This window comes from Myotis yumanensis, unplaced genomic scaffold (genome assembly GCF_028538775.1).
Source record: "Myotis yumanensis isolate MYYU_CA2020_CCGP unplaced genomic scaffold, mMyoYum1.0.hap1 SCAF_1, whole genome shotgun sequence".
In the NCBI taxonomy this organism is placed as follows: Eukaryota; Metazoa; Chordata; class Mammalia; order Chiroptera; family Vespertilionidae; genus Myotis; species Myotis yumanensis.
Genome location: NW_027223752.1, coordinates 123580095 through 123604020, shown reverse-complemented (window position 1 = coordinate 123604020; position 23926 = coordinate 123580095). Strand labels below are relative to the sequence as shown.

At 39.2% G+C, this 23926-nt stretch overlaps 1 protein-coding gene across 1 annotated transcript in view; it reads right to left on the bottom strand.

Annotated features, from left to right (window-relative positions):
- Nucleotides 1–23926, bottom strand: part of MDGA2 (MAM domain containing glycosylphosphatidylinositol anchor 2) — a 339368-nt gene that overhangs the window by 199897 nt on the left and 115545 nt on the right. Inside the window, exon 5 of the mRNA XM_070431541.1 lies at nucleotides 14047–14340. Coding sequence (XP_070287642.1) covers nucleotides 14047–14340 — 294 coding nt within the window. The remainder of the gene's footprint in view (nucleotides 1–14046; nucleotides 14341–23926) is intronic.

The window sequence follows — 23926 nt, the reverse complement described above, 5'->3', positions numbered from 1 at the left end:
GTGGTTTTCTACCCTGCTATATTCTCTAGGAGAGTGAGAAATCAGGGAGCAAGACAATGCCTAGGGTGGCAGAAACAGTTCAGCTATCATAAATTCATCCCAAAGATGTTCTATAAAATGGCAAATATACTTGGGAAGTTCAATTTTCAAATATTCCAGAAGTAATATAAAAGTTAAATGTTTAAACAGATCTGCTTTCAAGCAGCTCCATTATGCTTCCTCATTTAATCACTGGAAAATGAGGTAAGACATATTTATATGTCGGATTGACTTAAAATAAAAATTCCAGAGTTTATTTTATAAAGTTCATAATACAACATCTTATAAGAATATTATTTCTTTTTTAAAGAAAATATATTAACTATCTGGAGGAAGGGGGTCAGATGGGAGAAAATAATATAAATATTAATATTTTCAAAATATTAACACTGCCTCAGGGTTCAGTTGATTAATGTTCTAATAACTTCTGCAAACAACAAAAGAATGGAACCGGGCCATTTAATTTAAATAAAGAAACACTGCAATAAATGCTGAGTTCTAGTTAATATTCATTAATGTTAATATATGAACTATGAATGCTTAAATTATTATTTTGTGAGTAAACTTAACAGCTTTCACCAACCTACATTCTAGTCAAGTATATGACAAAGTTTTGCAATGAGAAAATAAAATTACTAATTTCTTACCAAGTAAAGTTTTAGCTTTAAGTTTCTCCTCAGTGCTGAGACCCTGAAAATGGGTCAGTTAATTGACAATCTATCAATATGACAAATGTTATAGTGCTAGAAATGTAACAGTAGCTATGGCTCATAAAGATATTAAATTATAGTAGGGATGGATCAGCAATATTTAAAAAAAAACAGTAAAGAAGGTATAGGAGTAATGATTCACAAGTAAGAAGTTGGATTCTTTACATTAGAATATAGCAGAACTTACATAAGTAAAATAATAATCATAATAATTTCCATTTTGTTCAATATGATAAACATAAAGTCTAGTGACTTTTCAAATTTTATTTATTTACTAGAGGCCCGTGCACAAAAATTTGTGCACTCGGGGAGGGGGGGTCCCTCAGCCCGGCCTGTGCCCTCTCGCAGTCTGGGACCCCTCGGGGGATGGCCACCTGCTGACTTAGGCCCGCTCCCCAGGAGATAGGGCTAAGCTGGCAATCAGACATCCCTCTGGCAGCCCGGGAGCTCTCGGGGAATGTCCACTTGCCAGCGGGGAGCAGGCCTAAGCTGCAGTCAGATATCCTTAGTGCTGCTGAGGAGGCGGGAGAGGGTCCCACCACCACTGCTGTACTGGCAGCCATCAGCCTACCTTGTGACTGAGCAGAGCTTGGGAGCGCACTGACCACCAGGGGGAAGCTCCTGCATTGAGCGTCTGTCCCCTGGTGGTCAGTGTGTGTCATAGTGACCAGTCATTCCCAGTCATTCTGCTGTTAGGGTCAGTTTGAATATTACCCTTTTATTATATGGGATAGAGGCCTGGTGCATGGGTGGGGGCTGGCTGGTTTGCCCTGAATGGTGTCCCAGATCAGGGTGGGGGTCCCACTGGGCTGCCTGGCCAGCCTGGATGAGGGGCTGATGGCTGTTTGCAGCTGGTCACACCCCCTTCAGGGTAGGGGTCCCCACTGGGGTGCCTGGTCAGACTGGGTGAGGGGCTGATGGCTGTTTTCAGGCTGGACACACCCCCTTTTTATTCTGAGATTTATTTAACATCTATAATTTTAACTTTGTTGCCTTCAGTGAAGCTCAGAGCTGGCCAGGACGGGCAGGAAGCTCAGCTTCCTCCATCACTGGAGCAACCAAGCCTCCTGCTCATTCCAGCTCCGTGGCCATGGCCGGCTGAAAGCAAGTATCTGGGGTTTATTTATCTTCTATAATTGAAACTTTGTTGCCTTCAGTGAAGCTCAGAGCCATCCGCGACAGGCGGGAAGCTTGGCTTTCTCTATCACTGGAGCAACCAAGCCTCCTGCTCGCTCCAGCTTCTTGGCTGCCAGCCGCCATCTTGGTTGGGTTAATTTGCATATAGTCGCTCTGATTGGCTAGTGGGCGTGGCTTAAGGCGTATTGAAGGTACGGTCAATTTGCATGTTTGCCTTTTATTAGATTTATTTATTTATATATTTTTATTGATTTTAGAGAGGAAGGGAGAGGGAGAGAGAGATAGAAACATCAATGATGAGAGAGAATCATTTTTCAGCTGCCTCCTGCAAGCTCCACACTGGGGATTGGGCCTGCATTCCAGGCATAAGCCTTGACTGGGAACCGAACAGTGACTTCCTGGTTCATAGGTCGATGCTCAACTACTGAGCTATGCTGAGAAGGCTAAAAAGGGCTAATTCAAATGTAATGCTGATATTTTGGGGGCTAGCAATTGGAATCCATGCCAGCAAGCTAACCTATAATTAAGTCATTACCTCCTTCCCAGAAACTGGTCTAAGTTCCCAGGACAGGACCTGGGATGTGTTCTACTCCAATATGTAGATGACCTCCTACTGGCTAGCTCCACAGGAGCTCAGTGCTGAGAGGGAACACGAGCCCTTCTGCGACTGTTAACTGAAACAGGTTACAGAGTGTCCAAGAAAAAAACACAGATTTGTCAGAAAGAAGTCAAGTATCTAGGCTTCTGAATCACCCAAGGGAAATGAAGGCTAGGGATTGAAAGAAAGCAGGTAGTATGTGCCATTCCAGTCCCTTGCACCCAGCGGCAGATTTGGGAATTCCTGGGAGCGGCAGGCTTCTGTCGAATTTGGATCCCAGGGTTTTCAGACCTGGCCAACACTCTCTATGAAGCTTTAAAAGGAGAAGAGAAGGCACCCATCGACTGGGGTCCTGAACAGGAGAAAGCCTTCACCACCATAAAGGCAAAGCTCACTGAGGCCCCAGCACTAGGGCTACCAGATGTGACACAAGACTAATCTTTTTGTTCACGAGAACAGCAGGGTAGCCCTAGGAGTTCTAACCCAGGAGTTTGGACCCTGGCAAAGACCAGTAGCCTATCTCCCCAAACAGATTGACCCAGTTGCCTCCGGGTGGCCCCCATGTCTCAGGGCCCTTTCGGCCATAGCATTGTTAGTCAAGGAAGTGAATAAGCTTACCTTAGGACAAAACTTAAATGTAAAAGTAACTCATGCTGTTATCACCCTGATGGAAGCAAGGGGGCAGCACTGGCTGACTCATGCTAGAATGACTCCATATCAAGGATTGTTATGTGAGAATCTGAGGGTAAGATTAGAAGTAGTGAGAACTCTTAATCCTGCCACCTTTCTACCCATTGCTGAGGGGGCTCCTGAGCATGATTGCCTGGAAGTCCTAGAGGAGGTTTATTGCAGCCGGCCAGATCTAATAGATAGGTCCCTGCCTAACCCCTACTTGGTATTGTTCACAGACTGCAGCAGCTTCTTAGATGAAGGAAAAAGAAGAGAAGGATATGCAGTGGTATCAAATGTTGAGACAATTGAGGCACGGGTCCTGCCTGAAGGGTGGTCAGCGCAGAGGGCAGAAAACTTTGGGACCTAGTAAGAGCCCTAGAACTCAGTAAGAATAAGTGTGCCAACGTCTACACTGACTCACGCTATGCCTTTGCTACCCTGCATGTCCATGGGGCCATATATAAGGAAAGGGGGCTCTTGACGGCCGGAGGAAAAGGAATCAAAAATCAAAATGAGATTTTAAAGTTACTAAAAGCAGTCTGGGAGCCCAAGGAAATAGCTGTCACCCATGCAAAGGTCACCAGAAAGGGAAAGACTCAGTATCAGAAGGAAACCAACATGCTGATGCCTCAGCCAAGCTGGCTGCTAAAGCACAAGTGGCACCATTACGGATCATGTCGGCCCACGAATTACCTGAACCTCCAAAATACACTCCTCAAGAGGAGGAATGGGCCCAGCAAGAAGGGGGCCAGAGAACAATGGAAGGCTGGTGGATACTCCCAGATCATAGGGTCTATGTCCCAGAACAGTTAGCCCATAAGGTAGTCCTCCAGCAACATGAACTTACTCATTTAGGGAAGACTGCCCTAGAAGCTTTGTTAGGCAGATACTACCTAATTGCCCGTCTTCTCTCCTTGTGTGCCTCAGTCTCTCAGCGTTGCCTCCTCTGTGCTCAGAACAATGCCAAACAGGGTCCTGTGGGACCGATAAAAGTCCAGCGCTGTGGGCAAGCTCCTTTTGAGGACTTAGAAGTAGATTTTACAGAAATAGGGCCTAGCAAAGGAAATAAATACCTGCTGGTCTTTGTTTGCACCTTTTCAGTTTGGGTTGAGGCATATCCCACTTGCACGGAAAAGGCGAGAGAAGTCACTAAGGTATTGCTGAAGGATATAATTCTACGGTATGGAATGCCTCTGACCAGAGGGTCTGATAATGGCCCATCCTTTGTAGCAGAAATAGTACAACAGGTAGTTAAGGCTTTAGAAATTAAATGGAACCTACATACAGCCTACAGGCCTCAGAGTTCAGGGAAAGTAGAACACATGAATTGGACTATAAAGCAGACTATGGCTAAGCTATGCCAAGAGACAGTCTTACCCTGGACAGATATCTTGCCTCTTATACTCCTGTAGGTATGTTGTGCCCCAAGGGCCAGGGTAAGTTTCTCTCCCTTTGAAATTCTCTATGGTAGACCCCCTCCCTTGATTCGGCCAAAGGGAGATTTGAGGGAAATAGGAACTTAGAAATCCAGAAACAACTACAAGGACTTGGAAAAACTGTCTTTGAGGTCCACAGGTGGGTTACTGACTGACTACCCATCTTTCTAGGAACAGCTGTACATCCTTATAAACCTGCAGACCAGGTTTGGGTAAAGGATTGGAAAAAGGAGCCCCTCAAGCCTACCTGGAAGGGACCGTATCCAGTCATATTAACCACCCCCACAGCTAGGTTGCAGGACTGAACACCTGGATCCACCACTCCTGGGTGAAGGCAGCCCACCAGTCGAGTGACGCCCAGCCTGAATGGAAGGTGACCTCTGACCAGAAACACCCCCTGCCGATCTCCCTCAAGAAGACAGCGGACCTGGCCGATCAACCTGCTCCAAAGAATTCAGATAACACCCTGCTGAATTCTCCCTAACACTAATCTTTCTTTCTTATCTCCTCCTAAAGGTAATATGCTCTGGTATCTTTGGTTTTATCTTTCCAATAATTCTCATTTTGTCTTTTTATGTGTGCCGCTAGAACCCGAGACTAGTACCAGGAGGAGAACTCATCTGCTCTTGCTGGGACACAGAAGCACCATAAAATTACTGTTTCCCACACAGCAAGGAACAAAGGCCTCATCATGAATTGTTGGACTACACCTTGTCATGCCATCCTTGGCTACATCTGCCTGGCAGAAATAGTCATAATATTACTCTTTCTCCTAGCGGTTCACTGTTGTAGACCCCCACTGAACAGAAATAGAGGGAATAACATGATCCCACTAATAATATTAGCTAGCACATACTTGCCTCCCATAGGGGCCACTGCCACGTGTCCTTGCTTAGAAACTCACTACCTAAATATGCTAGACCTGGTAGTCTATGGAAAAGCCCAATCAAGCCAAATTTTTGTTAGCTATACTTATCAGTCTGCGGCATGTTATGACTCCACTACCAAATGGACATGGTGGGGGGGGAGGGAGGGGAATTGTATTGAACGGAAAAAATAATAGGACCTGTCACGAACAACGTGCAGATAACTAATGTTGCTCCTATTTGTTTCAGCAGTACCCAGGGCCAACATCCAACAGGTCGCCTCCCAGATGAACTATGCAACTCTACCCTCAAGCCTGAAAACACCACTTACCTCTGGTGCCCCCCTGCAGGAACATTCTATATATGTGAGACCGTGGCTTACCTCTGCCTGCCTGCAAACTGAATGGGAATGCCTTTAAACTTCATATGGTCCTACAAACCAGAAGAATTCCCTACAAACCCCTCCGAGAGGAAAAAACAGATGCTAACCCCTTTGTCATTGCCCCTTTCCAGCCGGAAGTAGCTAAGAGCGATCGTCACCCCTGTTCACCATAACATCCAGTAGTTGTTGTACCACAAGGCTAAGAGAAGTTTGTGGGACGAGGGGGGGGGGGTGGGGGGGTGAGAAGGCTAAAAAGGGCTAATTCAAATGTAATCCTGATATTTTGGGGTCTAGCAATTGGAATCCATACCAGCATGCTAACCTATAATTAAGTCATTACCTCCTTCCCAGAAACTGGTCTTGCAGGACCTGTTACAGAGGCCATAAACCTGTGAACAGTGCACTGCCCAGAGGGAGGGTTGTTAGAGCTGGCGCCAGGCCAGGCCATCAGATATGGCCTGGAGACCCCCAACACCTGAGGGCCTTCTTACAAGCCTGTGAAAAGAACCGGAAGCATAATCCATATTTGGGGGACAAAGGCCACAGGGAGATATAAAAAGGCCACAGGGAGATATAAAATGAGGGCCCTGCACGTTTCAGTACTCTGATTTGGAAATTATTCCCGGAGTCTGCCAGTGTAATTAAAACAGTGTTCCTCAATTTCTTCAAAGTGTCACTTGGTTTTTCTGGGGTCTTCTGCAACAATGCAGGTCTGGTACAAATTTATTTCAAATAAATACTACTTGAAAATAGGAAACAATTTTCTTTTGGAAACAAGAAAACTAAAGCTTAGAGATATTAAGATATTTGCCAAGGACTACATATAGAGTGTTAAATTAATTAAACAAGGAGGCCATTAAACTAATATGGCTCTAATACTGTTGCAGACTATCTAAGCAAACCAAACTCTAGACATGCAAATGCCTCAAGGTTATAAAATTAAAACCCAAGGACAACCAATCATAAATCGCTACCTAGACTTTAAACTATAGCCAATTCATAATCTCTTTCCTTTGCTATTCCCTTTTCTCTATAAAAATCTCTCCCAGAGCTTCTATGCGTACACTTACAATTTGGTGCTGCCGATTAGAAAGGATTTTTTTCTCTTAAAACTTTTAATACACCTAGTTTATCTTTTAACAATAGTAATGAATAACAAAAGCTAGGATTCTCTGGGTTAAACAATATTCTTTAAATAAATGCTCTCTTCAAAATTATCATCCTGATAAAAGCATTGACTAAATACTCATAATGCAGTCATTAACTTTTTATGTTGAAAATAACCTTGAACTTACCATTTATGTTTCTGAATTAGTCTTTTGAATAACCTCAAATATAAGTTTCCTAATTTTGAAGATGAATTTATGTTATGGGTGTAAACAAAAATCTGTCAATTCAGATCATTTTGGAGAAAAAAGTAAATCCAATTAGGTAAAAGCTTGGTGTAAAAACTATACAATCATTAGAAGTATTTGTACTACTTAAAGAACTTCACAGGAAATATTACAAGAGAATTTTGAGGAAGGCAACAGTGAAATAATAACCAATGATTTTAAAAGAAGTGAAGCAGGAATTTCAGGGGAACATAGGCAGGCTTAGAAATTTTTTTAGAATTGGGGTCCATGGAAAAGCATGGGGCTGCAGACTGGGAGAAGGTACTTTCCATAACACAAGGAAGCCAGGTGCAGTCACATCTCCATAAGACAAGGGAGCAGCAACAGTTGCATTTACATAAGACAAGGGAACTGGAAGTAGCCAGGAAAGGTCTATAGTTACAAAATAAAGAGAAGGAAGCCCTTCATTCAGATGGAAAAGAAGAAAGCCCAGAGGAATGAAAGGACTATGAGGGAGGAGGGCCTTAGGAATCACTACAGTAAACAATTCGAAGGGGAATATTGACCAATCTGAGGGGATATCAGGACACAGGAACTGCAGCCTTTATAAGCCATGGGGAAAAAGAACTCAGTGGGACTCTTCTCCCTCCCTACATGGGAATCAGTTCTGTGGGACCCTTTTCCCCCCTCCCTACTTGGGAGTTCGTTCTGTGGGACTCTTCCCCCTCCCTACTTGGAAGTCTGTACTTGTTCTTCAATAAATCTCCACCTTTGCTATACCACTTTCTGTCCGTGGATTCATTCTTTGATCCCTACGGACAAAGAATCCAGGTTCCAGTTCAAATATTCGGTATCAGAAGTGTATCACCTACCATGAATATTCAAAATGAAGTCTACTTTGAAGTTCTACAATGTGTAGTGCAGACTAAACACCAATGTTGATAAGACTATCAAGAAGGGCCCTTGTCAGTCACCAGGAGGTTTCTGAAGAGGTGGAACTTAACCACAATTTAAGAGGAACTTGCCTTAAGAGGTACCGGGGTAAAACCCAATTACTCTGATTGTAAGGCTGAGAAAGGATGGAGAATAGGAAGTACTTCTGCATAAGTAGGGCTTTCCAGGCTACTGACATGAAAGTCATTTTATTGTTCTGCTAATAAGTGAAAATTCTTGTCCATTCACTTATAAATTCATTTGGATAGCCTTTAATGTATTTTTGTGTGAATATGACAAATTGTTCCCTTGTTTCCTTTTTTTCTCAATAGCTACCTTGTCTCTTTTTTAACTGTTGATTAATCTCTAGCTACACTGATATTTTTAGAGCAATTTTCTTTTTCAAAAATCCAAAAAGTAGTTATATTTGTTCAATACGGTCATTCTGTATATCTGGACACTACAGAAAATTATTCAGTAATTTGTCTAAAAATAATGAGCATGTATATTATCATATATCCCAATATGATTTTAATACTATTTAAAAATAAGGCCCATGATATTCTACCTTGGTTGAACATTCATTTTGATTGAAATAAATTAGCGTGCATTCACCACTAGATTCCTAGAGAAAGAGTAAGCAATAAAACCCTGATGTGTGGCTCCCTACTCTTTGTCGGGTATTCGCTGGCACCCTGCCCCCGGGGGTGAAAAGACTCCCTCCCTCTCTTGGGCTAGTGAGAAACTGACCTCACCACACTGACGTCCAGAAACTGCCCCACCCCGGTGGAAAGTCCCTGCCGGACAAACGGCTCCTGGAAATGGCTAAAACCGCAGGACAGACCGCAGGTTTCACCTGACCCAGGAAAACCCCCACTGCCACCAGTTTCTGCCAGCATAAAAACTTGCCCTGCTCCAGTTTGGCGCAGCTTCTCCTGCTCCCCTCTCCGAGCTGGTGAACCCGCCCGTGTGCTCCCAATAAAGCCTGTTTAATCTGGTCTCTATTTGGACTCACGGTTTTTCCTTGCGGCGGCGTAAAACCTAATACTCTTCATCCAATTTGGTCTTGCTTTAGAAAAAGGTAAAGAACATGGGCTTATCAATAGTCTTGATTAGTTCTTTCATAAGTGTTCATTTGGAAAATAAAAGTTGTAAGCGGGGCATGAAATCTCATTTGGAGATGGCTGAAAGTCTGTTACTTAATACAATTTAACACTATAATCACTCTTTGGTTTTTAGTCTGTATTTTATATCTCATAGCAGAAATATTTCATCTTTAATTGTAGGTGACAAAAATGTTCATATATATAATAAAGCTTTAATAATAAAAGTGGCATTATGGGATATATATATATATATATATATATATATATGTTAGGTTAGGTGGCTCAGGAAGTGGTGTAAGAAATAAAGAGTCGAGTGAAACAGAAAAGAAAGAAAGAAAGGAAAGGTTTATTTCTGCGTCCCCGGGAGACCCACGTACCCCAAAAGACAGGTCACGTGGATTCATGCCAACAGGGAGGGGGGCGCTTTTTAATACTGAAGTTGGGTGAGGGGTGGGGACATGAGCTGAGGTATTCAGCTGAGAAAGTTTCAGCTGCAGGGGGTCAGCAAGGTATTCTGGAAGGAGTCAGTATCTGTGTCTGGCAGGCTGATCTGTTAGAAATGCCAGGGAGAGTCCATTATCTCATCACAAGTCTGCATGTATCTGATCCTGGGTTCTCTCTGACCTAACAATATATATATATATCTTTTCCAGCTGATTTTCAAAGAAATGTACTTTAAATTATACTCTCTTTATTAAAACATTTTACCAGTGCTTTGAGGTAAAATCCTGTAAAGGATAGCTTTTATTAAAAATAAAATAATATAGTTTATGAAATTAAAATTATGTATGCACAACTACAAGTATATGTATATAATACAAATATAAATATAAAAAATCAATAAGTTTTAGGACAATAAGCATATCTTGGTTTTATAATGTAATATAGTTATTTGAATATATTCACTTGCTATCATTTTTATTTAATCAATATTTAAGTGTTCAGTACTCTAATTAATAAATTAAAAAATAACTTTACTACTGTGATTTTTTGAGGAAATTGTTCTAGTATTGTTCAGTAAGCTCTACGCATACTATAACTTTTAAATTATATTGAAGGAGAGCAGAATATGCCATCCCAAAATGTGCATCTTATACATGTGGATTATTTTGAGCTGAGGGCAATCAAGACCAGCCAATTCAAGAAAAAACTTTTGCTTCCGCTTACCTAAAGAATTTAGTCAGGGGGCCTGGTTCAGAAAGAGAGAGAGAGAGAGAGAGAGAGAGAGAGAGAGAGTCATTATAAGAGATAACTTTTCTCTGGCAGGTAACTTTTCTCTTACCTTCCTACTTTGAAGCCCCAGGGCCTATTCCAGTCCTTAGCTCAGGATGGCCTATAAGCCTCAACTGCCTACTTGTCACTGGGTCTCATATTTTTATGAAACTCTTGTAAATCTAAAATTAAAAAATTGTTTTACTCATGTTAATGAAAGGGCGAAGGCTACGCCCTCCACCTTCCCCCAGGGTAAGGGCTACGTCCTCCATCTTACCTTGGCCACATGTTGGGCAAGGAGCTGCTAGCCACACCCAGGAACGGGACATCGACTTGTGCCTGGCCAATCGGCAAAGCACAGTCCTTTCTCCTCCCTTCCTCCAACCCCCCCCTATATAACCGGTCTCTGGGCGGGGTTGGCCTCTCTTGGCCACTTGGCTAGCCGATGTGTCGGTGAGTCTGGTGGATGGAGAGCTCAAGTTAACTTGAAATACAGATTCTTATGCTTTTGCATCGGATTGGATGGCTCCCTGATGTGGTTTCTTGGGAATCTTGAAATCTGGGCATAACAGTTAATCTATCTTATGTAAATTTAACTATTAAAGCAGCTAAAGCCCCTAGAAGAGTAAAATAAAAATTTTTCCTCCCCAATATTATGAATCAGTTAACATATACATATGTATATTTTTAATTATTCATTCTAATGCTTCAAATAAAAATAAGCCAAAAAGTTAACAAAATAATTGTTACATAGTTCCAAAGAAATGAATAAAATTAATGGCTAAAAATTTTAAATAAAACTGCAATGTACTTTCCAGTTTTATTTAGCAATTAAATTTGTTTTATTTTTCTTAGTAAATCAACTTTAAAACACTTTTTCAAAATATTGTACTTGCAAATTCTTATTTTGGTCCATATCATGTGTGGTAACTGATAATTACGTAAGTTAAAATATTATAAAATAAATCTGCTTTCTAGGAATGAGCAATGTGCACAAGAATTTAATAATTTAAATTATTTCATTTTGATGATTAAGCTTTCTGAAGAGGATATAAAATGGTATAAAATACCTCTTGGCATATTTCATTTGCTTCATACTCTATACATTTTAAGAAGAGAATGAAGCTAAAAAATAACTTTTACAGTTTTAATAAAATGATTGCTTTATAATTTTAATACAACATTAGCTAAGGACAAATCTCATTAGGAGATTTTGAACACAAAACTAAATGGACTATTCCATTATTTATATAATATCTATCTATCTACCTATCTATCTATCTATCTATTAAGATACATATCTATCTATATCTATAACTATATCTATGTATCATCTATCTATCTATCTATCTATCTATCTATCTATCTATCTATCATCTATCTATATCTACCTATCTATTAGGATACAGATCCTATTACCTACATTAAATGAAATAGACTTTGTCTATTGATGTCTTTTAGTCAATTCCATCCCTGTGACACTAGAGACAATTGTGCCAGAATATATTGTCTTCCTCTATTGAACTTTAAAATCTTGAGCTTAACTTAACATTTTCCATGGAACTTACTAAGAGGAAGAAGAAAAAAAGGAAATTTAACTTACCAATATAATTTGGGGCATTTGTATATTCTATGGAGATTAGAGATCCTGGTTCTTGAACCTTTAATTCAAAATTCCCCAGAGCCACTGGGTTCCACAGCTTTTATTTCTGTCAGTGCTTTCCCAGAGAGGTGTGAGCAGAGTGAAAACTAATTGCCCTAATAGCTTTAGGAACATTGAAGTGTTCTGATTAACTCTGGAGGGAGCACAGAATCCTGTGATTACCAAGAAGAATAAAGTTTCCCAAATTCTATCCATTTCTCTATGGTCACTTGAGGGGGTGACTTATTTTTGGATAACTAAGGCAAGGTTTCTTTCTCTCTCTCTTTTTTTATTGTCTAAAGTTTTACATATGTCTCCTTTTACCCCAATTGACCCCCTCCCCCATCCTTTCCCAGCCTGGGCAAGGCCCCACAGCCCCAGTGTCTGTGTCCATTGGTTATGCTAATATGCATGCATACAAGTCCTTTGGTTGCTCTCTAACCACCCCCACCACCACCACCATTTGTCTCTAGATCCATCTATTCTTGTTCATCAAATTATGTTGATCATTATATCCCAGATATGAGTGAGATTATGTGATATTTATCTTTCTCCAACTGGCTTATTTCGCTTAGGGTATGCTCTCCAGTCCCATCCATACTGTTGCAAGTGGTAAAAGTTCCTTCTTTTTAATAGCAGCATAGTATTCCATTGTGAAGATGTACCACAGTTTTTTATAATTCTTTTTCTCCTATCCATGAACTTATTGCATGAGTATAAAGGCCAGCCAGTAAAAAGGAGTAGTGATTTGCTAAATGAAACCTGCCATTTAAGAGCTGCAATATTTGGAGAAAAAAATAGGCAGCTTTAGAACCTTGCTCCTCATATGCCACTCACCTACCTCACACATAAATGCATTTGCTGCTATCAGTCCAAAACATATTTCAATTATTCTTTTAAATTTAAAGTCAGTTCATTCAATTTGTCAATGCCCTTAAGTCTAATATAAAAATGGACATATTTGGACTAATTTCTTTTTTTTCCATTTTCTGAGTTACAGAAGAACCACAGAAAGAAACCAACATTGTTATTTATTGAAGTGTGCAATTTCATCCAATTCATTATTTTCTTGAGGACTTTGCCACCATGTACTTAACAAATAGTTCATCAATTAAAATATACAGCAGCACTACTGGAGTTTGAACAGACTGTGTTCAATTTGCTTTTTCTCTTTCAGCATTATCCACACCACTTGCCATCAAAATTATCAGGCCATCCTCTAATAATCCAATACCAGTTGGACATCATTAAACTTTTAAAATTTATGAATTTAGGAACTTTAATACTGAAAGCAAATACAAAGCACACAAAGTCTATAATATTTTTGCTAGAACTGTTAGAGTGATTTCAATAAAAAAAAATAGTTAAAAATCTATGATTCAAATCGCACAGTTAAATACCTGTAAAGAAAGGCAAGTAAAAATTCACCACAAAATATCTGCCTGAATTATCTCAATATTACTAGATAATTATGCAATCTACTCTTACAACTTCAGATATGCAAACATAGCATTTTAGTGATGAGGTCTGCACAATTTCAACAAACGGATGCCTTGAAATAAGTGAATAATTTGGGCAAAGAGCACACAATTGCCTGAAGTAGAAACATCAACTGAGAAAACAAAAGAGTATTCTAATTTGAATTAGCAATTACTTCCAGTCTTCATTTCATTAAGCATGGCCAGTTTTTAACTATTAGGTTTGTTGATTTCTTTTGGCATTAACCAACCACATAAAATCATTATAATCACCACACACACACATACACACTAATACAATTCTCATCTACTAGTATTAGTGTGTAGTAGCTCAGCTAATAGGCAGATTTAACAAAAATTATAGTTTAAATTAGGTAGCAATAATGTATAAATATTTTATCTTGAACCAATTCCAAAAATCATCGCATTTTTACTAGTAGAAGATTATAACAGTTGTTCCCTTGCCTCCCAATAGAAACACATAGAAAAAAATGTACTTACACTGAACAATGAGCTGCACCAAAGCTTCTCTTGGTTTCACATTAAATCCATTGTATTGGCTGGTCTGACATCTGTACATTCCTGACATTTCCCTAGATACATTCACAATCCTCAGTGTTCCATCATAACTCTCCATTTGCATTGACCCATCAGGCATTGCAACTTCTTTATCCGCTCTAGACCAAAGGATGATGGGTTTAGGTTTTCCAGTTACTTGACACTGTAGTTCTATTGTGTCTCCTTCTCTGGTGACCAAAGGTGATTTTTCCTGTGGAACAGTCAGATTGGGTGGAACTTGAAATGGGAAAAAGAAAATTTTTCAAGGTTAGTATAAACTGGTAAAGCATATTCAAACACAGAAAATCATAAGAAAACAATTTCTGCTGGTTGGAGATGTGTGACAATTCAGATGACAAAAATTATAGAAACCTTTGGTATAGGTGGTAAATATCATCAGTTGAAATTATTCTGATTTGTTTTTATAGAACTCTCTTGAGTGAGGTCTTCCAACATTAGCAAAATAAATAAAGCATTAAGTTAGGCTTAAAATGGTCAACATGAGAAACATTTATCCAATGATTTGTCATTATCAGCCATTAACTGGGCATTTAATATTTGCATTTCACAAAAGAATGATCCTGCCTTCTGAGGGTTCAGCTTTTTCAGTTTTCTGCTTCCTATGCTGTTGTCTCTTACCCAAGGATGGTATAAGAAAGGGTGTGTGATATTGTAGATTAGCAGGCACAGTAAACACAAGTAGTAGGAAAGGGAAAAGAAGCACCTTTGTCATACAATTAGAAGTTTTGACTGGTTTAGAAAACCTTGCCAAATTGCTAAGGTTTAAGGTTTGCTTTTTCCCTTAAGGACATTAGATGGGACAACTCACTACAATACCACACTGAGAATCCATTGTCTTTTTCTCTGTTGAATTTCTAATATTTTTGAGATTTGAATTTTCCCATATACTTTCACTTTAAGACATTTTGAGATCACTGTAGTTTGTCACACTGTTGCCACTATTTCTGTAATATTAATTTTAAGTATATTTTCAAAAGTATATTTCAATAATATAAGAATTGTAATTTTTTGAAGTTAAGCTAATTTCTAATTTTACTGAAGATATTTCTGAGAATATTAGGTTGATTTTACTGAAACTTAACTTTATTACACTAGGATAAATATGTTATGATTTAGGATGCAACATGAACAACAAGAGGCAAATACTACCTAAGGAGTTTTCTCACAAATAAAGTCACCTGTTCCATCGGAAGACTTTTACAATGTATATGCATTCAAATGTATTCATGCAATAGAACATCTATCAAAAATCATGGGCTAAATTAAATGCCAGAATAAAAATAAACAGAAATATATGAATAATTCTATCCTTCTGATAAATGCAATATGCTAACTTTGGAGAGAATTGCATTTGGGTAAAAAGGCAAAGGTTTTATTCTCCCTTCTAGCACCACTGTGCTCCAGTGCCCAGGAACAAAAACAAACATAATTTTAAAATTATCTTTCAACTAATATGGAAATGTTTTTCTCACAAAGAAAAAAAATAAATTCAAGTCAAAAGTGATATGAGAATTAATTATCTTGCTATTTAAGTATGTTTGTGTATAATTTTTCATTTAATTCCTTCATTTACTTCTTATCTTAAAAAAGTAGTAAAAAAAAAGTAGTTAAATAATGGAAATCAGAAAATATGGAACATTAAAACATTAACCCTGACCTTCTTAAAAATAGATATATACAGTCTAAGAATTGCCATTAACAAAGCATATGTTTAAATATGGTTGCATTTAAAATAACATCTGATTAAATAATTTAATTTAATAGATTAATTTAATAAATGTAATATAAACAATTAAGTGATTTTGTTAACATATTCCTTTAGAAGTAAACCAAAAGGGAATGATGCAATTCTAAGCAGCATCTTCTAACAATAGGATCAAAAAGAAGCCTCAATGTTTACTCGCCCTGCATGAGAAACCACAAAGGATAATAACAATATCATCAACATTTAACATTAATGATGTTCCTACTTTGTAATAGACACATTAGGGATTTTACATTTTCAGTTAATTCCTTTGATAATTCTAAGAATCAAATATTTCATATGAACATTTAACAAATAAAAACACTGAATATAAGAGAAGATGAGTACTTTGTTTGAATAAAATTCAAGCTGAGGCCAACTTATGACAAGTGAACAGTGTAGACACCTGACACTTGAAGCAGGTTCCAGTAAGCTATGGTGTTTGAAATGAATAATTTGGGTTAGCACTGGACTCCTGTTCACAACTGCTCTGCTCCTATGGACAAATTGGACTAATTTTCCCTGCCCATCTCTTGATCACTAGTCCAGGATCAATAAAAAATGAGAAGGTGGAAATGTGAGAGTGAACTTGACACATATTTTGCAAATTACCTTATCTATTTTATATTATACTAGAGGCCTGGTGCACGAATTCATGCACAGTGGGGTCCCTTGGGCTGGCCTGAAGGATCGGGCAAAACTGGCTCTCCAACATCCCCAGAGGGGTCCCAGATTGCGAGAGGGTGCAGGCCAGGCCAAGAGACTCCACTGGTGGACAATTGGTGCCAGGGAAGGATGCAGGAGGTTGGCCAACCAGGGAGGGACCACAGAAGGGCTCCAGGGCATGTCTGGCCCATCATACTCAGTCCCGATCGGCCAGACCCCAGCAGCAAGCTAACCTACCGGTTGGAGCATCTGCCCCCTTGTGATCAGTGCATGTCATAGCGGCTGATTGACCGGTCAACTGCCCCCTAATGGTCAGGGCACATCATAGCGAGTTGTTGAGCAGCCTTAGCATATCATTAGCATATTACACTTTGATTAGTTGAACGGCTGACTGGATGACCAGACACTTAGCATATTAGGCTTCTATTATATAGGATATCTATTTCTACCTTATCCTATATAATAAAGAGGTAATATGCAAATTAACCCTCATGCCCTCACAAGATGGCTGCCTACAACCAGGCCAGCAAGGGTTTAGTGAGGGACAACCAAACGACTGAACAGCAGGCTGCATGGGCAGACCAGGCTGGTGGGGGGAACCATGAGGGGCAACCAGGCCAGGAGGGGAGGCAGTTAGGGGTGAGCAGGCAGGCAGAGGGGGGCATTTGGGGGTGACCAGGCCAGCAAGGGGGGTAGTAAGAGGTGACCAGGCCAGCGGGGGTGTGCAGTTGGGGGTGACCAGTCTGGCAGGGGGGGCAGTTGTGGGTGATTAGGCTGGCAAGGAGGGCAATGAGGGGCAACTAAGCTGGAGGGGGAGCAGTTAGGGGTGATTAGGCCAGCAGGGGGTCCAGTTAGGGGCGACCAGGCCGGCAGAGGGGGGAAGTTGGGGGTGACCAGGTTGGCAGGGGGGGCAGTAAGGGGTGATCAGGCAGGCAGGCAGGTGAGCGATTAGGTGCTAGTGGTCCAGGATTGTGAGAGGGATGTCCAACTGTCCTGGGGATCGGGCCTAAACCGGCAGTCAGACATCCCCCTAGGGGTCCCAGATTGGAGAGGGTGCAGGCTGGGCTGAAGGGACCTCCCCCCCCCACCCCCGTGTGAATTTTGTGCACTGAGCTTCTAGTATTTTTATATCTATCTATAATAGAATATTTCCCAAATACAAAGACAAACTGCTTTTTAGATCTACCAAACCAAGTTAATATATAACTTTTGATAAATCTATGTGAAATAAATGAAAATAACTGATAAATTAAGAGATTATTTAATGGAGTCTCATTTCTTCCAAAACAAGCCAAATGACGTAGGCCAAATTTAGCCAGTCTGAGTATTAATTTCTTCACTTTTTAAACTAAGAATTTGCATTTTATTAGCTCCAAGGTTATTAATGGTTGACTGTAAAAACAAACAATAAAAACTTAAATATAGTAGTGCTGCTAAATGAAAGTATTCACTTTCTGCCTTAATTCAAAGATCTTATTACATTAGGCCATTCTAAAATACACAAACCTTTGACTAGGTATGTTTTATAAATTTATCAGGCTAAATAGTTAAGAAACTTCCTTTAAACATTTGTTTGTTATTCATTTATTTAGATAAACTTTCCTTCCTATGTAATCAAAATTACAGAAATGTAAACCTCAGTTTTAATCTAGGTAACTTGAACACAAATTTTACATAAATTAGCCCAGTTTTTGCTAAATAGCAAAATCTAATTAAAATATAGTGTATTTTCTATCTCTTCAATGAGGCTTTTTAAATCTTGAAATTGGAGTTAATTTTTTCTCCACAACTCTCTTGGCCAAGAAAGTTTATGACTTCTAACGTTCTTATAGTGATTTTCTCTCAATATCCACATTAAGTATTCCATTCTCTACAATTCTATACTAACCCCTCTTAACATATACATATAAAAGCCTAAGCAACTGTTACAACTGAACAACCAAAACGACTGGAACTACCGGTCTACCAGTCGCTATGATGCACACTGACCACCAGGGAATAGACGCTCAATGCAGGAGCTGCCCCCTGGTGGTCAGTGTGCTCCCACAGCCAACTTCCCATGGTTCATCTGCCCAGCCAGCCAACCTCCCGTGGCCCCTACCCCCGGCTGACCAGCCGGCTCTCTCATTGGCCTGGATCAGGGGGCCAGCCAGCCATCCTCCCATGGTCCCTCCTCCCAGCTGGCTGCCACCAGCCGGCCATCCTCCCATGGTCCCTCCTCCCAGCTGGCTGCCACCCCCTACCCCCTGATAGGCCCTGATAGCTGGTCAGACCAAGGGACCCCACCTGTGCACAAATTAGTGCATTGGGCCTCTAGTTACTATATATTTTTCTGTTATGAGATCTAGTTTGTTATCACTAGATCTCATTTGTTAATGTATAAAACTTATATATTTTATATGTTAATAATATGAATTTCAACTTTAGCCCTAGACCCTTCCAATTTATGACTACAGCATAGTATTTTTATACTTCAAAAGCCTTTCAAATCTCCAAACCTAAGCACCATTTATTGCTTGACTTAGTTGATAGGTAATTATCAACATACATCATCTGGTAATTAAAAACCATAACATTTTCTTTGTTTTACCATTTCTTTTTGCTCACCACTTCCTATCAGCCACTTTCCTTTCTCTGTCAAAAAAATGTCCCATGTCTGCCTATTTCTTTTCATGGCTGCAGGTAGATTTCTTGGTAGAAGTCATCATTGTCTCTTCTTGTGGCAGTGTTCTAATTGACCTCCCTGTCACCAGTCTAATTCTTCCAGGCCTCCTGTTATTCAGTCATAAATTTTATTATGATAAATGCTATTTTGTTCATGTCACTATGAAAACTACAAACTTCAATGAGAGTGTTAATACTAATCCTGGCTTACTAAAAACATTGAGAACAGCCTGATGGATGTGTTAAGTAAATAGTGGTACAATCATACAATAAAATATGATGCAATCTTTTTAATGAAGACATAATAGATCTACATTTATCAAGAAAGATATTTATATTTTTAAACAACAAGCTAGTAAATAGTATGAACAGCTATAAGAACTATTAATAAATGAGTAAAACATGTTACTGAACAGTGTAAACAGTAGGGTCACATCCTATCTAATAAAAGGGTAATATGCAAATTAACCATCACTCTGTCACAAAGATGGCAGAACCTATAGCCACAAGATGGCGGCACCCAGTCCCCTCAGCCCCGCCGGAGTCTCCCAGTCTTGGGGGTGTGGCCACTAGAGCGGGCAGTGTGAGCGGCTTGGTGGTATGCTTGCTTTGTTGCCACGGCGATGAGGCAAGTGTTCCGCCCCGGCTGCAGAGGGCCTCTGGGCAGTGGGTGCAGAGCGGCCAGGGCGGGACACTTGCTTCGTCGCTGCAGCAACAAGGCAAGCGTCTAACCCCAGCAGCAGCGGGCCTCTGGGCAGCACACGTGCACACGGAACAAAAAGAGCAGGATGCTTGCGTCATCGCCATGATGACGAGGCAAGTGTCTCGCCCTGGCTGCGGAGAGCCTCTGGGCCACAGAGAGCCTCTGGGCAGTGGGCGCTGAGCGGCCAGGCCCCACAGAGTGCAAAGAACTATGGGGAGTGGGCCTAAGCCATCAGGGCTTCCAGATTGGAGAGGGTGCATGTCAGACTGAGGGACCCACACCCCCCCATGAACAAATTTCATGCACCAGGCCTCTAGTTTTTATATAAAAAGTCTCATGCTTATGAATATTAATAGGGAGCTTCTTAAAGGGGAGTGTATATACTAGTATGATTCTTCTTTATATTGTCAGCATTCAGCACTCTATTTTGCACATAAACAGAACTCAGCAAAAATTTTCACAGCAAATGTACAAATTAAGACAGCAAGAAATTGGGCCCAGATTCAGAGAAGAGGAAAAATCTAGAGGAAAAGGAAGCCCAGAAAGAAATACTGCAAAATACTAACAGTGGCTCTCTCTGAGTGTGAGATTATTGATAATTTAATTTTCTCTGAATATTTCCTATATTCTCATTCTTTTATAATATATACAAAGCATATAACATATTTGCATTAAAATGTTAATACAACCTGTTTTTCATTGCTCATCTGATGAAAACTCCACTTTTTAATAACACAAATGTATCACTCTGAACATGGTGTTCTAGGCAACATGTCTGAGAAATGCTTCTCTAGTATTGCTCACTCCTATAACACTCATTCACATGTGTGGTTTTACCAGCCAGTGAACCTCAGTGCTCTTCAATAAGCAGTTTTTCCTCTGTTCAGCATATATTCTAGCACTCCCTGCCTGCCCCAGGTGTGGAGATTCAGTTCAAATGTTACTACTTTCAATGATAAGTTTCCTTATCCCTAGGCTGAGGTGGTTGTTCACTCTGCTTGACCACTTATTACATTGTAGACCCATTTAACCTGTACTTGTGGCTTTGTCCTATATTTTCTCCCATGTTTATATCTCTGAAAGCATAGAGTGTTTTACTCTGTCTCTAAAATCTGCTGCCTGCTTTCCTACTTGGCACAGTCCAGGAAGCCACAAAATAATTGATGAAGGAAGCGGGGTAGGAACAGAGAGAAAGGTAAGGAGGTAAGAAGATAAACAACTATAAATATAATAGAAATAAACAGGTAAAATCATAGGTAAAAATCATAAACATTTTAGAACAAATGTGATAAATAAGAATAAAATGTAGAAATTATATAATTATTAGTCCATACAAATAACAGAATCGTCTGCAAAATATATTGTTAGTAGAGATTTTGGATGCAGTAGATCTTGAGATATGTGAGGTTGTATGTGAGAGCTAAGAGACTCAAAAAAGGGATCTTGCAGTTTTCCTTTACTTTATCTTTTCATTTAAAGATTTGGATAGATAAGCTGCAATAAAAAAACAAAAAGTCAGAAAAAGAGCCAATTCAAGAACATGCCATTCCTTTTGATATGTTTAATATGCCCTTTCTCTAATTAATGCATTTTTTAATATTGAATCTCACAATAAAAACATCAAATTAAGTAGAACAATTTGAAATGTCTGCACCTTTTGGGATCCACATCTATTCATAATGTACTGGCTAGAAAAAAATTCCTCCTGATAAAAACACAGGGATACAACTTCTGATATATAATAAGACTACCCTTACTTTGATTTTTCTTTTCTGCAATGCTACTGTTGGAGAAGTTATAATCATAGAAACTTCAAAAACATATGACATCAAAGTTTATTATTCTAAACATAAAGAGATAGACAGATAATTTAGACAAACTGATTTTCTATCAACTGTTCCATTGTGTCACATAAAATAAAGCAAATACAGAAAATGAAAATGTTTTCATTTCTTCATTGAGAAGGAAATTGAGGAAATTTAATCTTTAGTCTTGACTAGGAAAATGACTGGCTTATTTTTCTTACTCCTAAGAATGCAGGGAAAGGCTAACTATCCTGAACTCTATGGAAAAATATCATGTTGTCTGAAGCAAAGACATCAGAGTATGCTTACTAACGACTTATTGATTTAAAATATGTAAATATTTATAGTGTACTATAGTTTAAACAAAGTATATATGATTTTATTATAAAATCATGATAAACTAAGTAATAAGTAGAGTTGTCTCTTCAAGGACAACTAGACATACATTTTCTAGAATCCCCAAATAAGTATAACATAGAATTAATTACACTTTAATTTTGAGAAATCTATAATAACAAAAGCATAATATGCTAATTAGGCCAGACGTCCTTCCCAACGATCTTCTGGACTAAGCTGGGGCTGCGAGGGAAGCCTGTGTCCTGGGTGCCTGCCAGCAGACTGAGGGAAGCCCAGTCCCAGGTGCCAGAGGGAAGCCGGTGCTGGCTGCTGGGAGAAGGAAGGCCTAGTCTTGCATGAATTTCATGTATCAGGCCTCTAGAAGTTTATAATACATATGGGTGGTCTAGAGTGGAATGTATAATCTGTATTTAAAGCATAAATTAATTAGACTTCAATAAAAATGTCTGTTTATGATAGATTTCCCTAGATGTCTGATTCAAGGATTCTCATGCTGACAAGACCTATAGATGTGAAGTGAGTTTTATTTCCGGTGATTTGCTGTTTGAAACTCGAAGGTTAGCAACATGCTTATTTCAGATCACACATTATTAAAGGAAAAATGTTCTATCACACTTCAGTGCTTCCTCTGTGTCTGAGGCAATGGTTCTCACCTCTTTTTTGCTAAGCATGAGACATGCACTTAAATACATTCAGAGTTTGAGGTTTTGAAAAATTGCAAAACTTTACATGGAAGTTAAGAAATTGACAGTTTGTAATTGCAACAACTACTAATGGCACATGAGTAAAGACTTCTCATTAAGGACTATGGGATAAGCAAGATAAGCCATTTGTTAAGTGAAATTGTCAACTTGCTTGTTGTAACGTCACTCATTTCTCTTCCGTGCAATATTGGAAATATTCTAATCATTATGTACCTCACAGCTGATTTGAACACATCACTAAGATTGGGAATAATTGTGTTAATACGTGAAACTTATAAGAATGTGATACTCTGTGGCCAGTGAGAATTATTCATCTGATAATTTGACAAATATAAGACAAATCTGATAATTATCTTTAGTTTAAAAATAATTCCAATCCAAATTCCCTAAATATTTTGATCCAGTAAACTTAATCCACTTTTAATAGTTATGTGTCTATTAAAACATAATGATAAAGTGTCCTTAATTCAAAGTGACAATGAAACCCAACTAGCTAAAGTCTCCTCACTTATTAATTGAGTTGCTGGTATTTGTATCCTTTTAGAAACCATGACTGGTAATGAGCAATGTTTGATAAAAGGCAACAGCACTCTACAGCTCAATTCTCTTAAAAGAATAAAGGTTCCCAATGTTGTTACTTTATAAAAAGCAGAACTTCCCTGAATCAGAGTTAATATAATAATATATTGCATTGCTGTATTTCCTTCTGCATTTTCTTCCTACTTATAAGTGGATTACTGAAATTTAATTCATGAATCTCTTTTTCTCCTTCTAAAAAATCTGACCATTTCTGAATTATTCTTTCTTTAAAAACCTGTCTTACTAACATTCAAATATTTTCAGTAGCTCCCCATTTTACAGGATGGTCCAAATCCCAGTGTCTGTTTTCCAGCTTAGCTGTCAACTGTTAAAGAGCTTCAAGAAAAGCTCTTTATTAATTTTGGCAGGTCGTTTAGTCCACTTAACACACTTAGCTCATACACAACTTCTCACCTCCCTCACTTCTGTCTAGCAGTAACTTTGTCCTCACAATGCCCATCCAATAATTGCCCATTTTTAAGGCCCAACTTAAGTCTTTTGTTGTCTTAGGTCTTTCCTGGTTTCTGTATTTTTTATTCATTTTCAAGTCTCTGGATACAACATATCTGATTTATTCTAT